The 18,900-nt window shown below is 45.5% G+C and overlaps 1 protein-coding gene across 6 annotated transcripts in view; it reads left to right on the top strand.

Annotated features, from left to right (window-relative positions):
- THAP4 (THAP domain containing 4) overlaps positions 1–18,900 on the top strand; it is a 563,666-nt gene that overhangs the window by 254,717 nt on the left and 290,049 nt on the right. The window contains exon 4 of one of the 6 annotated variants that reach the window (XM_030215986.1): positions 12,870–13,650. The exons of the other annotated variants lie outside the window; for them this stretch is intronic. Coding sequence (XP_030071846.1) covers positions 12,870–12,873 — 4 coding nt within the window. The 3' untranslated portion in view covers positions 12,874–13,650. Of the gene's footprint in view, positions 1–12,869; positions 13,651–18,900 lie in introns of those variants that run through there. 6 annotated transcript variants of the gene reach the window in all.

Here is an 18,900-nt window from a genome sequence, read left to right on the forward strand (position 1 = left end):
CTGCAAAATCGGAAAGAAGTAGAGAGATTGTGGATGCTTTCCAAAGTGCTCTGCTCAGACAAATGGTGAACGAACCCACAAGGGAGGGAGCCACATTGGATCTGGTGCTCACAAATGGGGATAGTGTGTCAAATGTCCAAGTGGCTGCACACCTGGGAAACAGTGACCATCAAACGGTTTGTTTTGATGTAACGGCTCATGTTAATGGCGGCCACTCTAAACTCTAAGTCCTGGATTTCAAGCGAGCTGACTTTAACAAAATGGAAGAATACCTGAGGAAGGAGCTGATGGGCTGGGAGGACATACGAGAAGTGGAAGGACAGTGGTCCAGGCTAAAAGAAGTAATAAACAGGGCCACAGACCTTTATGTAAGGAGGGTAAATAAAAGCAAGAGAAAAAGGAAAACGATATGGTTATTAAAGCAAGTGGCTGAGAAAATAAAGGCTAAAGAGTTAGCGTTCCAGAAATACAAAAAATCTCAAGTAGTGGAACACGGGGAGGAATACCGGATGAAACTGAAAGAAGCCAAGAGAGAGGTACGTCTGGCGAAGGCGCAAGCGGAAGAACAAATGGCTAGAAATGTACGGAGGGGAGACAAAAACTTCTTCAGGTATATTAGTGAAAGGAGAAAGACTAAAAAGGGGATTGTGAGACTAAAAGATACAGCAAAACGCTATGTAGAAAATGATGAAGAAAAAGCCAATTTGCTAAATAGATACTTTTGTTCTGTTTTTACTGAAGAAAATCCTGGGGAAGGACCGAGAGGGACTGGCAAAAGTACACCTGAAAACGAAGTGGATAGAGCACCGTTCACGGAAGAGAGTGTATATGAACAACTTGGAAAGCTAAAGTTGGACAAAGCCATGGGACCGGACGGGATCCACCCCAGAATACTGAGGGAACTCAGAGAGGTTCTGGCGGGTCCTCTTAAAGATTTGTTTAATAAATCCTTGGAGACGGGAGAGGTTCCGAGGGATTGGAGAACGGCGGAGGTGGTCCCTCTTCACAAAAGTGGGGATAGGGAAGAAGCTGGAAACTACAGGCCGGTAAGCCTCACTTCGGTTATTGGAAAAGTAATGGAAGCCATGCTGAAGGAAAGGATAGTGAATTTCCTGGAAGCCAATAAGTTGCAAGATCCGAGACAACATGGTTTCACCAAAGGGAAGTCGTGCCAAACGAATCTCATTGAATTATTTGACTGGGTGACGGGAGAATTAAATCAAGGACATGCTATGGACGTCATCCACTTAGATTTCAGCAAAGCTTTTGACACGGTTCCCCACAGGAGGCTCTTGAATAAACTAGAAGGGCTGAAGATAGGACCCGAAGTGGTGAACTGGACTAGGAACTGGTTGACGGGCAGACGCCAGAGGGTGGTAGTGAATGGAGTTCGCTCAGAGGAGGGAAAGGTGAGTAGTGGAGTGCCTCAGGGATCGGTGCTGGGGCCCATTCTGTTCAATATATTTGTGAGTGACATTGCCGAAGGGTTACAAGGTAAAGTTTGCCTTTTTGCGGATGACACCAAGATTTGCAACAGAGTGGACACCCCGGAGGGAGTGGAAAACATGAAAAAAGATCTGAAGAAGCTGGAAAAATGGTCTAACGTTTGGCAATTAAAATTCAATGCGAAGAAATGCAAAGTGATGCACTTAGGGAGTAGAAATCCAAGGGAGGCGTATGTGTTAGGTGGGGAGACCTGATAGACACGGACGGGGAGAGGGATCTTGGGGTGATAGTATCTGAGGACCTGAAGGCGATGAAACAGTGCGACAAGGTGGTGGCCGTAGCAAGAAGGTTGCTAGGCTGTATAGAGAGAGGTGTGACCAGCAGAAAAAAGGAGGTTTTAATGCCCCTGTATAAGACGTTGGTGAGGCCCCACCTGGAGTATTGTGTTCAGTTTTGGAGGCCGTACCTTGCGAAGGATGTTAAAAAAAATGGAAGCGGTACAAAGAAAAGCTACGAGGGATGGTATGGGAGTTGCGTTCCAAGACGTATGAAGAGAGACTTGCTGACCTGAACATGTATACTCTGGAGGAAAGGAGGAACAGGGGTGATATGATACAGACGTTCAAATATTTGAAAGATATTAATCCGCAAACGAATCTTTTCCGGAGATGGGAAGGCGGTAGAACGAGAGGACATGAAATGAGATTGAAGGGGGGCAGACTCAGGAAAGATGACAGGAAGTATTTCTTCATGGAGAGGGTGGTGAACGCTTGGAATGCCCTCCCGCGGGAGGTGGTGGAGATGAAAACGGTAACGGAATTCAAGCATGCGTGGGACAGTCATAAAGGAATCCTGTGCAGAAGGAATGGATCCACAGAAGCTTAGCTGAAATTGGGTGGCGGGGGGAAGAGGGGTTGGTGGTTGAGAGGCTAGGATGGGGGAGGGCAGACTTATACGGGGTCTGTGCCGGAGCCGGTGATGGGAGGCGGGACTGGTGGTTGGGAGGCGGGAAATACTGCTGCACAGACTTATACGGTCTGTGCCCTGAAAAAGACAGGTACAAATCAAGGTAAGGTATACACATACGAGTTTATCGTGGGCAGACTAGATGGACCGTGCAGGTCTTTTTCTGCCATCATCTACTATGTTACTATGTTACTATGTAGATTGCTGGCCATTGTATCTTGTGGGCAAGCAACAACAGGTTAGAGTCAACTGAAACTAGGCTAGGACAGATCCACCCATATCCAACTGCTTAAGTCACAAAAGAAAGAATATCATGATCAAACAAATGCAGCAGAAATATCTGCAAATAGAAAGAAAAAAAAAAGCTGTATCCAAGGAATCAAGTCCCCACCAAAGGGTCTCAAACAGAGAAATAAAGAGTTCCCACTCCGTGTCCAACGTGAAAACCATGTTGCTGGACATCCAAAAGCATATATACTGATCAATATAGTCTTATTATTGCAGATATGGAGGTCATATGAGAAGTGGAAAAATAGTCCAGTCTGAAAGAAGCTATAAAAATGGCTACTGGCCTTTACATGAGGAAAGTAAATACAAGCAAATATGATTCTCTAAACAAGTGGCTGATTAAACAAAGGCAAAAGAGTTGAAACTTATGAAATACAGAAGTAGTAGTATACCTCACTTGCATTTGTCAACTGTTAATTATCTTTGTTATTTTGACAGGTGGCCACGCCCACTTGCAGTCAAACCAATCAGAATTGAGGATTTGCCCAAGCCCCATCCACACCCCACCTCTTTGACATCACCAGATATGGTGTCACAGCCCTGCCCCTTTTGTATAACCCTGCCCATTTTTGCATAACCCTTCCTCAAAATCCCACCCCTTTTGTTGACATCACAGGACGTGATGTCATACATTCCCCTTTTCCAAGATGGCGGCAACTACTATACATATCACACCACCTCCTGTTTCACACGACTCACCACCATCTTGGATGGGATCATGTGATGGGAAGTGACATCAAAAGCACCTGACACCACCAGGGGCGTAGCTGCTATGGGGCCACAGGGGCCCGGGCCCCTGTAGATTTGGCCCTGGACCCCCTGCTGGCGACCCTCTCAACACCCCCAACCCACCGCTTGCTTCCTTTGCTGGCGGGGGACCCCAACCCCCTCACCAGCCGAAGTCTTCTTCCTTTGTTTGGTTTCTCAGTCTGACGTCCTGCACATGTAGGACGTCAGACTGAGAAACCAAATGAAGGAAGAAGACTTCAGCTGGCGGGGGTTTGGGTCCCCCGCCAGCAAAGGTAGGGCGACAGCGGGCGGGGGGTAGAGAGGGTCGTCGTCGGGGGGGGGGGGGGGTCAAAGTTGTTGGAGGTGTCGGCAATGGGTGGGGCGGCGGGGGGGGGTGGCTAAAGTGTGCCCCCTCACCTCGGCTCTGGACCCCCCTACTACTGAAGTCTGGGTACGCCCCTGGACACCACGCTGTACAGCCTATGAGGACCGTGCACAGCTTAAACTTTTTTCTCTCTCTCTGTCAGGAAAGAAAAATAGGCATTTCCATAGCATCCCACAGATCAATCCAGAGACTTGTGGGTTATATCCCTCTACCAGCAGGTAAAGATAGAGAGAACCTCTGAGGTTCACTATATATGGTCATGTGCAGCCACCTTCACCTCAGTATTCTCTCTATCTAGCAGGTGGAGGGTCATAACTGCAGTTCTGCATTGCTAGGCTCCTGGCCGTCCCCCAGGCTGTTGAGCCTTTCTTGGGGTTGAGGTCTACCTGGTGGTGCCAGGTCCCTCCCTTTCCTCCTCCCACCAGTCCCCTGGAGCTTGCCTGGAATTTTTCTCATTTTTGGCTGTGCTGCTTTCTCCTGCCTCCAGCGAAAAAAAAAACCTCATAGCAGTTAAGAGGTGCCAGTAAGCCTTTAAACAAAACAACAGCAAAAAAGAAAAATGAAACCCCACTCTGGAGCCTAGAGCACAGCTGCGAGTCAGCTTGTAAGGAGGGGTTTGTTTCTGTTGGGCTCAGCTCATTACAGCAACGCCATCAGAAACAGCTAAGCAGAGCTCCTGGTGGTTGCTGGAGATAAGCATCTGGGTCTTATGCTGCTTGCACCTGGCATCCTGCTACCCTTTTGCCATCAGGCAGTTGTGTATTGCCTGAGCCAGGGAATTGCGAGGAAGCGTCAGAGCCGTCTCCAGCCTTTCTTCTTTGTGCCCTTCGGTAAGCACAATTTTTCTGAATCCCCCTCATACGGCGGCGGTTTCAGATGCGCTGGTAGAGGGGAAATCCTTCTCAGTTGTTTTTGGCAGGCGCATACGGTGTCTCTGATTCCAGTTCTTCGGCGTGTGCCATTTTCTCCCCTTCCACGTGTAGCCGCGTTTACTGACGCGCAGGCAGAAGACGCTCAGACTGGAAAGGCTTCTGCATCAGGGCCGTATTCACCCACTTCACAGTGCCGCCTAGGGGTTGAAGGACATCTCCTTTTCCCCAGAATTTGTGCTCCTGATGCACACAGCCTTCCTGCTCGTGGGGGGGGGCTCTTACTCGTCCCTCAGATTCTCAGGTGGCCCTGGCTTCGCCACGGCTGCTGCTGTTGACCAAGCGGCCATGTGTTGAGGTACCACCAGACCTGGAGGAGGCCTTGGAGGTAAATGATGGCCAGTTTTTGTGCGGCTCCCACTGGACTCTGTCGGATTCCCTGGAGGAGGGGGAGTTGCCACTGGATGGGGGTGATGATCCCACAGTGGCACTCCCTTTAGGAAGGAAGATTTCCCTACCCTCATTGCTCGGGCCCTTGAAGTCTCCCCCACTCGGACTCAACAGCTGCGGTCGCTCCATCAGTTATGTCAGGGATTAAGAGGCTTCCCAGGACATTTCACATTCATGAGGCTATGAAGTTCCTCACAGCAGCTTAGTGAGACGCGCTGGATGCCAGGTTGCATGTAGTGAGGGCTAGGTCTCTACACCTTTATCCACTTCAAATGGAAGAATTGGAGTCTTTACCTATGCCCACAATGGATTCCTTAATTACAGTGGTGACAAAAAAGACCACTGCTGGTGGAGGGTGGAACGCCCCTGAAGGATCCCCAGGACTGGAAATTGGAAACTTCCCTGAAAATGTCCTTTGACGTGGCAGCCTTGTGCATACAGGCGTCCGTTTGCGGGTTGTATGCGGCACGGGCATGCCTTTCTTGGGTGCAGAAAGTGGATGACCTGGTTAGTTCCTTTCCATCTCAGGAGGCTGGCCTCACATATTTGGTGGATCTCCTGTACAATCTCCTTTGTGCTTTGGCTAAGGAGGTATTTTTGGCAAGTGAGGACTCACCACTGGCTTTGGCTGAGGCATTGGGTGGCTGATATGGCTTTCAAATCTCTCCTGGCCTGCTCTTTGGAGATGACCTGGAGAAAATTGATAAGAACCTAGGGGACTCTAAAGGGAGAAGTTTGCCCGAGGATAAGCCTAAGTCTGGCTTTCGCTCCTGGTCCGCCCATGCTTGTTTCAGGGAGGCGAGGCGGTATCAGCCAGGACGTTCCAGCTCCTTTCCAAAGCCTCGTTTTCAGCAGAAGCAGCAGCCCTTTTTTTTGGGGGGGGGGGGGGGGGATGCTATACCGGAGGACCTTCCACTTATCTAGCACCAACCATTAGGTCACAATGATGGGGCCCTGGTCCATCCCCCTCCATTAATAGGGGAGTGGCTGTCCTGCTTTCTGGTGGAATGGATCAGGGTTACTTCTGACAAATGGGTCTTGGAGATTAGCCAGGATGGATACAAACTCGAATTCTCCAGACCTCTGGCAGATTTGTTCATAGAATTGCTGTGCAAGGCTGCTACCAAAATGGCAGCAGTTCAAGAGACTCTTGTGGCCTTAGTCTTGGTGCAGTGACGCCTGTACTGACGTCAGAGTGCAACCTTGGACGCTTGAACTCCCTCTCAAATCACGTCAAGAACCTTGGAATACAGTTAGATTCAAGACATACTCTGATTCCCCAAATCCAAGCAACCGTCAAGAGCTGCTTCTACTATTTACAACAGCTACGCTGCCTCTCTCCTTACATCGAGAAGGTAAATCTTATCCCAGTTGTGTATGCCATGATAACATCAAGACTGGATTACTGCAATGCACTATACAATGGTCTGACTACAAAGGGCCTGCACCAGCGCCAGTTGATTCAGAATGCAGCAGCAAGACTCATAGAAGTTTGCATGCAACGTAACCACATCACACCATTTTTGCAAAAACTTCATTGGCTTCCAGTACAATACAGGGCTAAATTTAAAACTCAATGTCTGATCTTCAAGGCCCTGAAAGGAAATGGCCCTGAGTATCTGAAGAATAGGATGATCCTCCATGCACTGTCAATGACACTAAGGTCCTCCCAAGGACTTTCAGTAACTACACCCTCTGCAAAAGATATTACATGATATGATACCCGCAAGCGAGCCTTCTCCGGAGTAGCCCCCACACTCTGTAATGCATTGCCTGAAAGACTCCGCTTAACACAAGACTGCCTCTACTTCAGGAAGCAGGTGAAAGCTTAGCTCTTCAACCAAGCCTTTAATGGAAGAAGTAACTAACTTGTTAGTCTCACTCACACACACAAGGATTGACGCGGGACATGTTTATCCACTCCTAACCTAGCTGAGATAATATTTAACCATCTCTCTGACCTCATGTGCAACTTTCTTCAAATCAATCACCTTACTTTTTAAACTCTTCCTACTTTCTTACTCATCTATGTGTTACAACTTTGCCTTACCCTTCACTACCAATTATAATGTTCTAGTACATATTGTGTTGTCATTGCAGGTAGTATTGTTGTTTGAATATTTTTACTGCTCTAATTGCCTATTGCTCATGTTTGATCTATTCTTACTGTACACTGCCTTGAGTGAATTCCTTCAAAAAGGTGGTAAATAAATCCTAATAAATACTCCATTTACTTTGTGTTGCCCAAAAAGGACGAGGCCTTCCGTCCCATACTAGATCTCAAGGGCATGAACAGGGCACTGAGAGTCGGGCATTTTTGGATGGAAATCCTGCATTCGGTCATTGCGGCAGTGCAACCTTGGGAGTACCTGACCTCTCTTGACATCAAGGAGGCCTATCTGCACATTCCTTTTTGGCCATCTCACCAGTGCTTCCTCTACTTTGCGGTAACCTTTTTCCAAGGTTGTGGTAGTGGTTGCAGTGTTTCTCTGGAAGGAGGGGAATGCAGGTACACCCGTGCTTGGATGACTGGTTGATTCGAGCGTCATCCTACACAGAAAGCATGCAGGTGACAGAGAGGGTGGTCAGTCTCCTGAGATCTATGGGTTGGATGGTCAATCTACCCAATAACCAGCTGGTCCCATCACAGTCTCTGGAGTACTTGAGGGTGCTTTTCAATACTTGAGCAGGCACCGTTTCCCTTCTGGAGGCTCAGCAGCTGAAGATCCATTCCCAAGTGGTGGATCTGTTGTGAATGCCTGCCCCCAGTGCGTGGGATTAAGTGCAGGTCTTGGGCTCCATGACATCCTCGTTGGATGTGGTTCTGTGGGCTAGGAGCCATATGAGAGCTCTTCAGCTGTCGCTTCTCAGCCAATGGTCTCCACTGTCAGAGGACTACTCGGTACGCCTCTCCTGGATGCTTCATGTGTGGCTAGCCATGCGTTGGTGGTTGCGCCCAGAGAATCTCCACTTGGGGATGCCCCTAGCCACTCCAAAGTGGGTGGTAACATAGTAGATTACGGCAGAAAAACCAACAATTTAAACTCATATGTGCTACTTTATGTGTATACCTGACCTTGATTTGTTTCTGCCATTTTCAGGGCACAGACCGTAGAAGTCTGCCCAGAACAAGGCCCACCTCCCAACCACCAGCCTGCCTCCCACATCGGCTCTGCCACCCAATCTTGGCTAAACTTCTGAGGATCCATTCCTTCTGAACAGGATTCCTTTATGTTTATCCCACGCATTTTTGAATTCCGTTACCGTTTTCATCTCCACCACCTCCTGCGGGAGGGCATTCCAAGCATCCACCACTCTCTCCGTGAAAAAATACTTCCTGACATTTTTCTTGAGTCTGCCCCCCTTCAATCTCATTTCATGTCCTCTCGTTTTACTCTCCAGAAAAGGTTTGTTTGCGGATTTATACCTTTTCAAATATTTGAACGTCTGTATCATATCACCCCTGTTTCTTCTCCTCCTCCAGGGTATACATGTTCAGGTGCGCGCAAGTCTCTCCTCATACGTCTTGTAACGCAAATCCCATACCATTTTCGTAGCTTTTCTTTGCACCGCTTCAATTTTTTTTTACATCCTTAGCAAGATACAGCCTCCAAAACTGAACACAATACTCCAGGTGGGGCCTCACCAATGATTTGTACAGGGGGCATCAACACCTCTTTTCTTCTGCTGGTCACACCTCTCTCTATACATCCTAGCAACCTTCTAGCTATGGCCACTGCCTTGTCACACTGTTTCGTCGCCTTCAGATCCTCAGCTACTATCACCGTACCTATCAGACTCTCCCAGCTTAACACTTACGTCTCCCGTGGATTTCTACACCCTAAGTGCATCACTTTGCATTTCTTCACATTGAATTTTAATTGCCAAACCTTAGACCATTCTTCTAGCTTCCCTAGGTCCTTTTTCATGTTTTCCACTCCCTCCCGGGTGTCCACTCTGTTACAAATTTTAGTATCATCCGCAAAAAGGCAAACTTTACCTTCTAACCCTTCAGCAATGTCACTCACAAATATATTGAACAGAATCGGCCCCAGCACCGATCCCTGAGGCACTCCACTACTCACCTTTCTCTCCTCTGAGCGAATTCCATTTACCACCACCCTCTGGCGTCTGTCCGTCAACCAGTTCCTAATCCAGCTTACCACATCAGGTCCTATTTTCAGCCCATCAAGTTTATTTAAGAGCCTCCTGTGGTTAACCGTGTCAAAAACTTTGCTGAAATCTAAGTAGATGTCTATAGCATGTCCACGATTCAGTTCTCCGGTCACCCAGGCAAAGAATTCAATGAGATTCGTTTGGCACGATTTCCCTTTGGTAAAACCATGTTGTCTCGGATCTTGCAACTTATTGGCTTCCAGGAAATTTACTATCCTTTCCTTCAGCATCGCTCCCATTACTTTTCCAATAACCGAAGTGAGGCTTACCGGCCTGTAGTTTCCAGCTTCTTCCTTATCACCACTGTTGTGAAGAGGAACCACATCCGCCGTTTTCCACTCCCACGGAACCTCCCATGTCTCTAAGGATTTATTAAACAAATCTTTAAGAGGACCCGCCAGAACCTCTCTGAGCTCACTCAATATCCTGGGGTGGATCCCGTCCAGTCCCACAGCTTTGTCCACCTTTAGATTTTTAAGTTGTTCATACACACTCTCTTCCGTGAACAGTGCTCTATCCACTCCATTCTCATATGTACTTTTGTCAGTCAATTGTGGTCCTTCTCCAGGATTTTCTTCTGTGAAAACAGAGCAAAGATCTGTTTAGCAAATTTGCTTTTTCTTCATCATTTTCTACATAGCGGTTCGCGGCATCTTTCAGTCTCACAATTACCTTTTTTGTCTTCCTCCTTTCACTGATATACCTGAAGACATTTTTGTCACCCCTCCACGGATGCCAGCCTGTCAGGCTGGGGGGCCCATTGCCTGGGCGTGACGGCTCAGGGTCTTTGGTCCCTGGGGGAGGCTTATTGGACGATCAACCGGCTAGAACTGAGGGCTATCCATCTGGCGCTATGGGAATTTCAGCTGTGGATTTGTGGGTGGCCAGTACGGGTGCTTTCAGACAACACAACAGTGGTAGCATATGTCAATAGGCAGCTGGCACCAACAGCGCCTTTCTTGTGAAGGAAGCATCGCTACTCTACCTCTGGCAGAGTGGCACTTGACACTCCTATGGATGGTACACATTGCAGGGTCTTTGAACATTGAGGTGGACTCTCTCAGTCGCCATGCGCTGGACCTGGGGAGTGGGAACTATCAAGTCAGGAGCTTGCTTACATCACAGAGTGCTGGGGGAGCAAGGCAATCAATCTGGTGGCTCGGGGAGTCAACACAAAAGTGCCCCACTTCAGCAGGGGCAGGCACCTGGATCACAGGGCATCGATGCATTGCTCCATGCATAGCCCTCTTCGCGCCTTCTCTACGTTGTCTCAGAATCGTGGGACGCATTGAAAGGCATCCGGTGCAGGTGACTCTAGCCCCGGATTGGCCCAGGCGCCTCTGGTACTCATACCTGATCCAACTGCAAATTGACAGCCCCTGTGACTGCTTTCCCGACATGGCCTACTTTGGCAGGGGCCAATAGCCATGGAGGATCCCTCCCCCTTTCGTCTTACAGCTTGGCTTTTCAAAGGGTGAGATTAAGGAAGAAAGGTTATTCGGATGGGGTGATTACCACCATGTTGCAGGTGTAGAAGCGTTCTACTTTGATGGCTTACGCACGCGTTTGGTGGATGTTCGGGTCCTGATGCTCAGCTGTGGGGCTGGGCAGTGTCGTCAGCATCGGTGTCGGTCATCCTTGCCTTTTTGCAGGATGGCCTTGATAAGTCTCTCTACTTGAGCTCTTCGAAGATTCAGGTGGCAGTTTTGGCCTGTTTTCAAGGGCGCCTTCAAAGGTTCTCGTTTGTGACCCACCCGGACGTTGTACACTTCCTGTGGGGAGTGAACCATCTGCGTCCACAATGTCTTCCTGTTGCCCTGGCTTGGAATCTCAGTCTGGTCTTGGGCTTGTTCCAGCCACCCCCCTCCCCCATTTGAGCCTCTGGATTGATTATCCTTAAAAGGTCTTACTTGAAGGTGGTGTTTCTGGTAGCCATCGCTTCAGCGTGGATGGTCTTGGATCTCCAGACTTTGTCCTGTAGGGATCCCTTTCTCTGCTTCATGGACGAGGGGTTTCTATTCGGATGGTTTCATCTTTCTTGCCGAAGTTGGTCTGTTTTTATATGAATCAGGAGCTCTTCCTCCTGACGTTTCACTGAGAGGATTATCTGGCTGAATACTGGGCCTTGCGGTGCCTGGTTGTCTGGCGTATTCTTCGTTACCTGGAGGTGACTAATGACTTTCGCCATTCGAATAATCTTTTTATCCTCTTTGCGGGTTTCAAGAAGGGCAGCCTGGCGTCTAAGGCCACAGTGACACACTGGCTGCGGGAGGCAATTTCTTCAGCGTTATGTGTCATCAGAGAAGACTCCGCTGTTAAGGGTGCAAGCATTTTCCACCAGGGCGCAAGCAACTTTGGTGAGAGAATCCACACCTCCTCCCCCTCACTTCCTCTCCCTTATCTTCAACACACCCTGTCTCTTCTCACAGCCCTCCTGTTTCTCTGTCTGTGTGAGCTCAAACAGGCTGCTCCTTCTCCTCCCAAAGACTGATGTTTTCTTGCAAAACTTTGTGTCTCGTGTCTGTTTTAAAAGGTATTGTTTAACAGCACGATGAAGCATCCCATCAGGAGGATAAAAACACTAGTTTTAGAACTCCAGGACAGAATTTCACATAGCCGTAGATGCATAGCCAGCTTTTCGTTAGGGGTACCGCACAAATCATGCAAAACACAGGAGTTCCTTTTGCAAATAAGACTACCCCTGAAACCTCTCCCTCTCCATCCCAGGCAGTCAAGGTCATATGAATGAAATGTATTGTCCAGGCATGACTGGATAAGCCTGCAGGCAGACCATAAGGGGCATAAAAGGACAACACGTGATTACATATAACAAAGTGGTATAACAAGGCAATAAGCGTTACTACCACTCTAAATACACCACCCAGTTACTTCCATCAGAAATATGCATTAGCTAAACATAGGTACCTACGAAACCCCTAACATACAGAAGGCCAGAAAGGGTAAACATCTCCTGTTGCTAATGAGATGTCGTTGGCTCAGTCTTTTTCTTAATGGTCTTGATGCAGAGACTGAGGGCTCTCTACTAGTAATTGATCTGACAGAATCACAAAACAGCGTTAGTGACCAGAATGTCCGGTGTGTGCCTGAAACAGTAACGGATGGCCCATTTTCGCCCCAGGAAATGACAGAGTCCTTGCTAGATAAACTTTCGTGTAGGCAAAACCTGTTCGAATCCCAAGAAGACAGCGGTCCATCTTTGCAGGATGAACTAACTAGTGAGCAAAAACTGTTCAGCTCCCAAGAAGTCAACGTTTCTGTAGCAGAAGACCTAGATAGTGCCCAGAACATACCCGTGACTGATAAACCCATGGATCTGACAGAAGATACGTTCGGATATACCATCGATGATACAGAATTATTTAAAGTGACTGAGGAAGTGGAAATCATGGGTCTTCTAAACCAGGTGGAGGAGTTGTCTCCCTCAGTTTCAAAGGTATACATGTAGTTTTGTTTGCTTTCTGACAAAATATGATCTGGTTGGTATACTTTGTAGTTTTTTCTTGAACCATATTTAATAGACTGTCAATATTCTGTTGCAGGTGAACGATGAAGTGTATAGAGACGCTGCAGAGTCACAGACGATCAGTGTCACATTTGTGTGGTGCTTGTGCTGCTGTCAATACGTGCCTGAGAATGCCCAAGATATACAGAGACTTTTCAAATGGGCCTCTAGGCCTGAGGCTGTCTGTGATAGATAGTGGCACAGCATCGGTCTTATTAAGCAACCGAGGATCCACGCTTTTTACTGGAAAAGAATCTTCACCTCACTTGTACAAATGGTGGTTTTCTGCATTATGCATCACTGCTGGTACCTGCTGTGGCTAAAGACTGTCACAGTTACATGTTGGATAGGGAGGACTAAGCCAGCATGCATTCCTGAGATGACACCCTAATGTAAGCACAGAAACTACAGGCGCTTTACGAGAGACTTTACTTGGAGGAGCATATTCCAGGCATTATTCTGCTAGTTGGGTATAAAATGGAAATACTGATGGTTTTTAATGAAACTATTAACACCATCATGGACCTCATCAAAAGTGTAAAATCAGCACCTAATTCTTTTGAAAAGCTAGATGCTAAGGCAAAACTATTTGAAGGAGCGAGATTATATAAATTATATTGATTGTATTATACTCGAAAGAAAACTTGATTCCTTTTAAAAAAAAAAGTCTGTAGTTCTCAGTATGTTTGTATCTTTCAAACTTTGAGACGTGTTGAACAGTGACATGTAGAAGTGTAGATCACAGCCTGCGCAGGCTACTGTCATTGAATAAAATGTATGAAAAGGCAGTAGTAACCAATGAACCATATATCATAATAATAAAAATCATAAATAAAGCATCATGTCTGTTCTTTTGAAACGGTGTGAAAGGTTCAGGGCCTTCGTTTTTGGGTTTTTTCCTACATGTCAGAACATCTGGTCACAATTGACCTTTCGGGCAGTAGTGTTGGTGGGGGTTGGGAGAGTGTTGCAGAGGGGGGGGGAGTGCTCCTCCTTTTTTCCAATCATATTCCTTATAGACAAGCTTAACCAGAAACACCAGGCTGAACAGGATACTATAGTCCAGGGCTTGTACCAGAAGGAATAGTATGATGGAAGAATACAAGGTCTGAATGATATTTTTTAGTTTTTAAACTTAAAAAAAAAAACCCAGCATAGAAATGGAATCTACAGAGAGCAGCAGCTGTGATAACAGTAAGGTTTTAAAAACTTTACATTGTCTCTTCATACAAACTAACATGATCTTAACTTACCAAAGGCATACTTGTTCTACGCAAGGAGAACACAATCATTCTGTGTATTAGGAGCCAGGGAATAAGATTAAGAAAAAAGACCGAAAAGCACCTGGCCACATACTGCTAGAGCATGCTTACAGCAGAAGAAAAGATTCTGTCTCCACAAAATGACAGACTAAGTACTTGTAGGTTCTCAAACTATTGAGTTAAATCAATCAAGGTATTTAGGTACATATGTTAACATGTTGGTATACCGTATATTTTGACAGCGCAGAATGCAAACAGTGCAGCAACCCCTGATCACTCCTATTGCTCAAAAAAACATCTCACACAGAACCGAGATTCAGTATGGCAAAACAAGTAAGCATTTGTGCTTTGAAAAGAGCAGTTTTTTACATTATGCTGATTCTAATGCAAGGTTACTTGCCTATAGATGCAGAGTCTTTTTTTCTCAGCGCTTGATAGTCTTATAAAATGGCACTTGTAGATGCAGCCACATGTCGTCTTTATGGTGCTGTGTTGGTGGCAGGTACCTGCAAACAAAAGGGCGTTTGTTCATTAGTTGCATGATGATCTACTTTCTTATCTCCAGATCAAGAAAAAGTCTGCTGGTGAAATTTCAACATCAGGGGAGCAGGCATAGCCACAGTCATGCACCAAACAGAAACAAACACAACCATAGTGTCAAGAAAAGAGGACAGAACACAAGCAGTGCTGTGACTGCTGATCACCCCTACTGTTCAAAGAAACATTTCAACAGTTCATTAGTTGCATGATGTTCTACTTTCTTAACTCGAGATCAAGAAAAAGTCTGCTGGTGAAACTTCAACATCAGGGGAGCAGGCACAGCCACAGTCATGCACCAGACATAGAGACCAACACAACCATAGTGTCAAGAAAAGAGGACAGAACACAAGCAGCACTGTGACTGCTGATCACCCCTACTGTTCAAACAAACATTTCAACAGAGTGGTGGCTCAGCACACCAAAAAAGTAATCGCCTATGGGTTGTTTTTTTGTTTTGTTTTTTTTAAAGAACAACTTCCGCATCATGCTGATTCTAAATCAAGGTTACTTACCTATAGATGCTCCATCTTTTCTCACGACTCTTGATAGTTTTACAAAATGGCATTTGTAGCTGCAACCACATGGCATCCACACATTTGTGATGTTGACGGCCATCTTGTCAGCACTTGATAGTCTTACAAAATGGTGTATGTAGCTGCAGCCACACGGTGTCCAGTTGCAGTGTTGAAGGCCATCTTGATGGTCTCGGGTGACAGGAACCTGTGAGCTGTAATTTCATTATCCACAGGTCAAGAAAACGAGCCAACTGGTGAAACATCATCAGCTGGGCAGCCAGTGCAGATGCGATATGCCAAACCTAGAGTTAAATCCAATCATGGGGATCCTGCACAGGCAAATTGATACACGAAGCCTAGAAATAAATCCAATCATTTGGAAAAACAACCAAAGCACACCACCGAGAAAAGAGAAATAAGTCCGTCACCCTCTCAAGGAAAGAGGGAGAAAGGGAGGGTACATTGTGATACCAGCTCAAGAGAGCAGGTTTTTGGACGTGGACACCACCGGTGGTGATTATGAGGCTGGTAATGATTCTGAAACTGTGAGTAATTCTGTTGTAGACACTGTGTCTGAAAATGTTATAGTGGACCTGAACCAGTTTGTGAATAGATGGACTAGAACCTCACCCCTCTTTAATAGCATCAGTTATTGAGATGAATTTTGTTTTCTTAATAAAGATACAACAAGATCGTTCAGCGATATTCAAAATTCCATATGGCAGGGTATCCAACAAACTTTATATATATCATAAACAGTAGAGCAATGCCCAAGGATTACTTAAAAATAAGATTTATGCCTGGTGGTTTATATAATTCCTTGTATTCTGGAAGTTACAGACCAGGAAGAGCCAAGGCAGGGTATTTCTTAGAACAGGTCAGTAATTTTCTACAGAGTTACAGAGAAATACACATCAATAAGAACATAATATAAGCGTAGCCATACTGGGTCAGACCAATGGTCCATCTAGCCCAGTATCCTGTTCGGTGGCCAAGCCAGGCCAAAGAACCTGGATTAAAACCCAAATCATGGCAGCATTCCATACTACAAATACCAGAACAACCAGTTGCTTCCAAATGTCTGTCTCAATAGCAGACTATGAAGTTTTCCTCCAGAAATTTGTCCAAACCTTTTTTAAATCCAGATATGCTAACCACCATTACCACATTCTCCAGCAAAGAGTTCCAGAGCTTAACTATTCGTTGAGTGAAAAAAATATTTCCTCTTTGTTTTAAAAGTATTTCCACGGAACTTCCTCGAGTGTCCCCTAGTCTTTGTACTTTTGGAACAAGTAAAAAAATCGATTTACTTCTACTCAGGATTTTGTAGACCTCAATCATATCTCCCCTTATCCGTCTCTTTTCCAAGCTGAAGAGCTCTAACCTCCTTAGCCTTTCCTCATATGAGAGGAGTTCCGTCTCCTTTATCATTTTAGTCGTTACCTTTTCTAATTCTGCTCTATCTTTTTTGAGATACGATGACCAGAATTGAACACAAGGTGCAGACGCACCATGCAGCGATACAAAAGCATTATAGTATTTTCAATCTTATTCACCATTGCTTTCCTAATAATTCCTAGCATACCTGTTTGCTTTTTTTGGCCGCCGCCACACACATAACATTGTGACAGTTATCAGAAACAGAAGTGGTGGTGGGAGTTGTTATAGGCCTTTACAAAGTGCTCCCAATAGCCATGTTATCAGAGGGAAAAAAGAAGACATTTAGTATATCTAAATAACGTGGGTAATAACTTGTGTTTTGTGGGGAATCTCAAGGCACTCATGACCACTGTAAAGCTAAAAGACGTAGAATTTGTTACAAGAAGCCAGAAAGCTACATGCTGAGCTAGGATGGTCAGAAAAGAAAAAAGTTACATTGAGCAATGTAGTAGTTTTTTTTGAACAGCTTCTGGGTGTAAACATACAGGTCCTACATCATATAGACAGAAATGGCTAGTGTCTTTTTAAAACAAGTGACCATCGGCCATTCCTCAAGACTGTATATCTATTACTCTATCATGATCATTTTTATGGAATCTTAGATTAGATATCAGACAGTCCTACTGTAAGAAAAATTTCTGTAAACACTGTGAACCGCCTTATAGCCATAACCACACTTGCAAATTAATCTGTCATCTCTGTTTATCCAACACATGTGCAGTTCAGGTGGGCAGTAGAGAGAAGTTCCCTAAGTGATGGCTGTACTGCCCTTATAAGGAATGTTTAAAAGAGCATACAGCCCTGGTGTTCAAAAAGAGAGAGAATACTTGTCTAAAATATTTTGTGATGTGTGATTCTTAAACAGGAAAAAAGCACAAATGCAAAGTCAAAAAATGTCCGCAATGCAGTGATCCTTTACTGAATGGTGAAAAACATTTATGCTACATGACACGACTGGGTAGGCGTAAAACATCCAAAAGGTATATCATTTATGACTGTGAATGTATTCAGGAGACAGGATTACACATCCCCAATTACATCTTTGCAGTGGATCTTTACCGTGAGCATGAGTTGGAATTCAAGGGGGCTAAGCTGCCTCTCCGAGCTCATGGGTCTTTTATTGACAAACAGTTCAAGGAATACACTTTTCATAGCTCACAATGTGAAAGGGTACAATCGCTATTTCGTCGTCAGCTGATGCTTGAAAAGATGGATGTGGGTTTGCTAGCACAGGGCGGTAAGCTTTTACAAGGAGTTGATGCACTGGATAGTCGCTTTATAGATTCTCTACATTTTCTGCCCACAAAACTTAACAAGCTCCCAGAAGCCTTGAGGTTTGAAGACAGCAAAGGATACTTTCCTCATCCTCACTTTTTTTTAACATCATGGAAAATCAAAGCTATGTAGAGAAAATGCCTAAGGAAAAATACTATGGTGTTGAGAGCATAATGCCTGATGAGAAATTGACTTTCACATGATGGTAAAGCGAGAAGAAGCATAAGACGTTTGATTTACAAAAAGAACTTGCCGCCTTCTGCCTGTGTCCTGAACAGAGAGGAAATTATGAAAATGACGAGAGGGTTATGGAAGGTAGAGGTAGAAGAAATACTGGGAGGTGAGCCGACGACCCTAAAGAATTGTATGTCGCACTCGCTTCCATGTATATGGCTGTGTTCAGGTTTGTGTTTAAAACCGAGAACCATAACTCTGCCATTGGCCAACGATTATCATCTGCAGACCAAGAGATATTCAATCGCCAGCATCCGTTGGTTGATGTACATCGAGGACAAAAAACAAATAACATGTAAAGGGCAGTGAAATGCTAGTGGGTGACTATTTTCTCAACGGTTATGCCATTGTTAATGACGAGCACACAACCTTTTAATTTAACGGGTGCTTTTACCACGGCTGTATGATCTGTTATGATTCTAAAAAGCAGAATACACTAACAGACACTACCTTCGAGTTTCTCCACTACAAAACACAGTGCAAGGCAGATTACCTAAGAGAGAAAGGGTTTAAGGTAATAAGTATTTGGGAACATGAGTGGGACAGGTTCGTTAAAACAGATAGGGAACATGCAACCTTTCTCTGCAGAGCAACGTTACCTGAACCTTTAGTTCTATGGGACGCCCTTTTTGGAGTTAGAATAAATGCCATACATCTGTACTGTCAGGTTAAACAGGATGAAAAAAATACACTATTATGATTTTACCAGCGTATACCCTTTTGTCAGTAAAACTAAAGAATATACGACTGTTCCCCCCCCCCCCCCAAATCATTTATGAAAATTTTGGTTCCTTCTCTGACT

Source organism: Microcaecilia unicolor, chromosome 10 (genome assembly GCF_901765095.1).
Source record: "Microcaecilia unicolor chromosome 10, aMicUni1.1, whole genome shotgun sequence".
Lineage (NCBI taxonomy): Eukaryota > Metazoa > Chordata > Amphibia > Gymnophiona > Siphonopidae > Microcaecilia > Microcaecilia unicolor.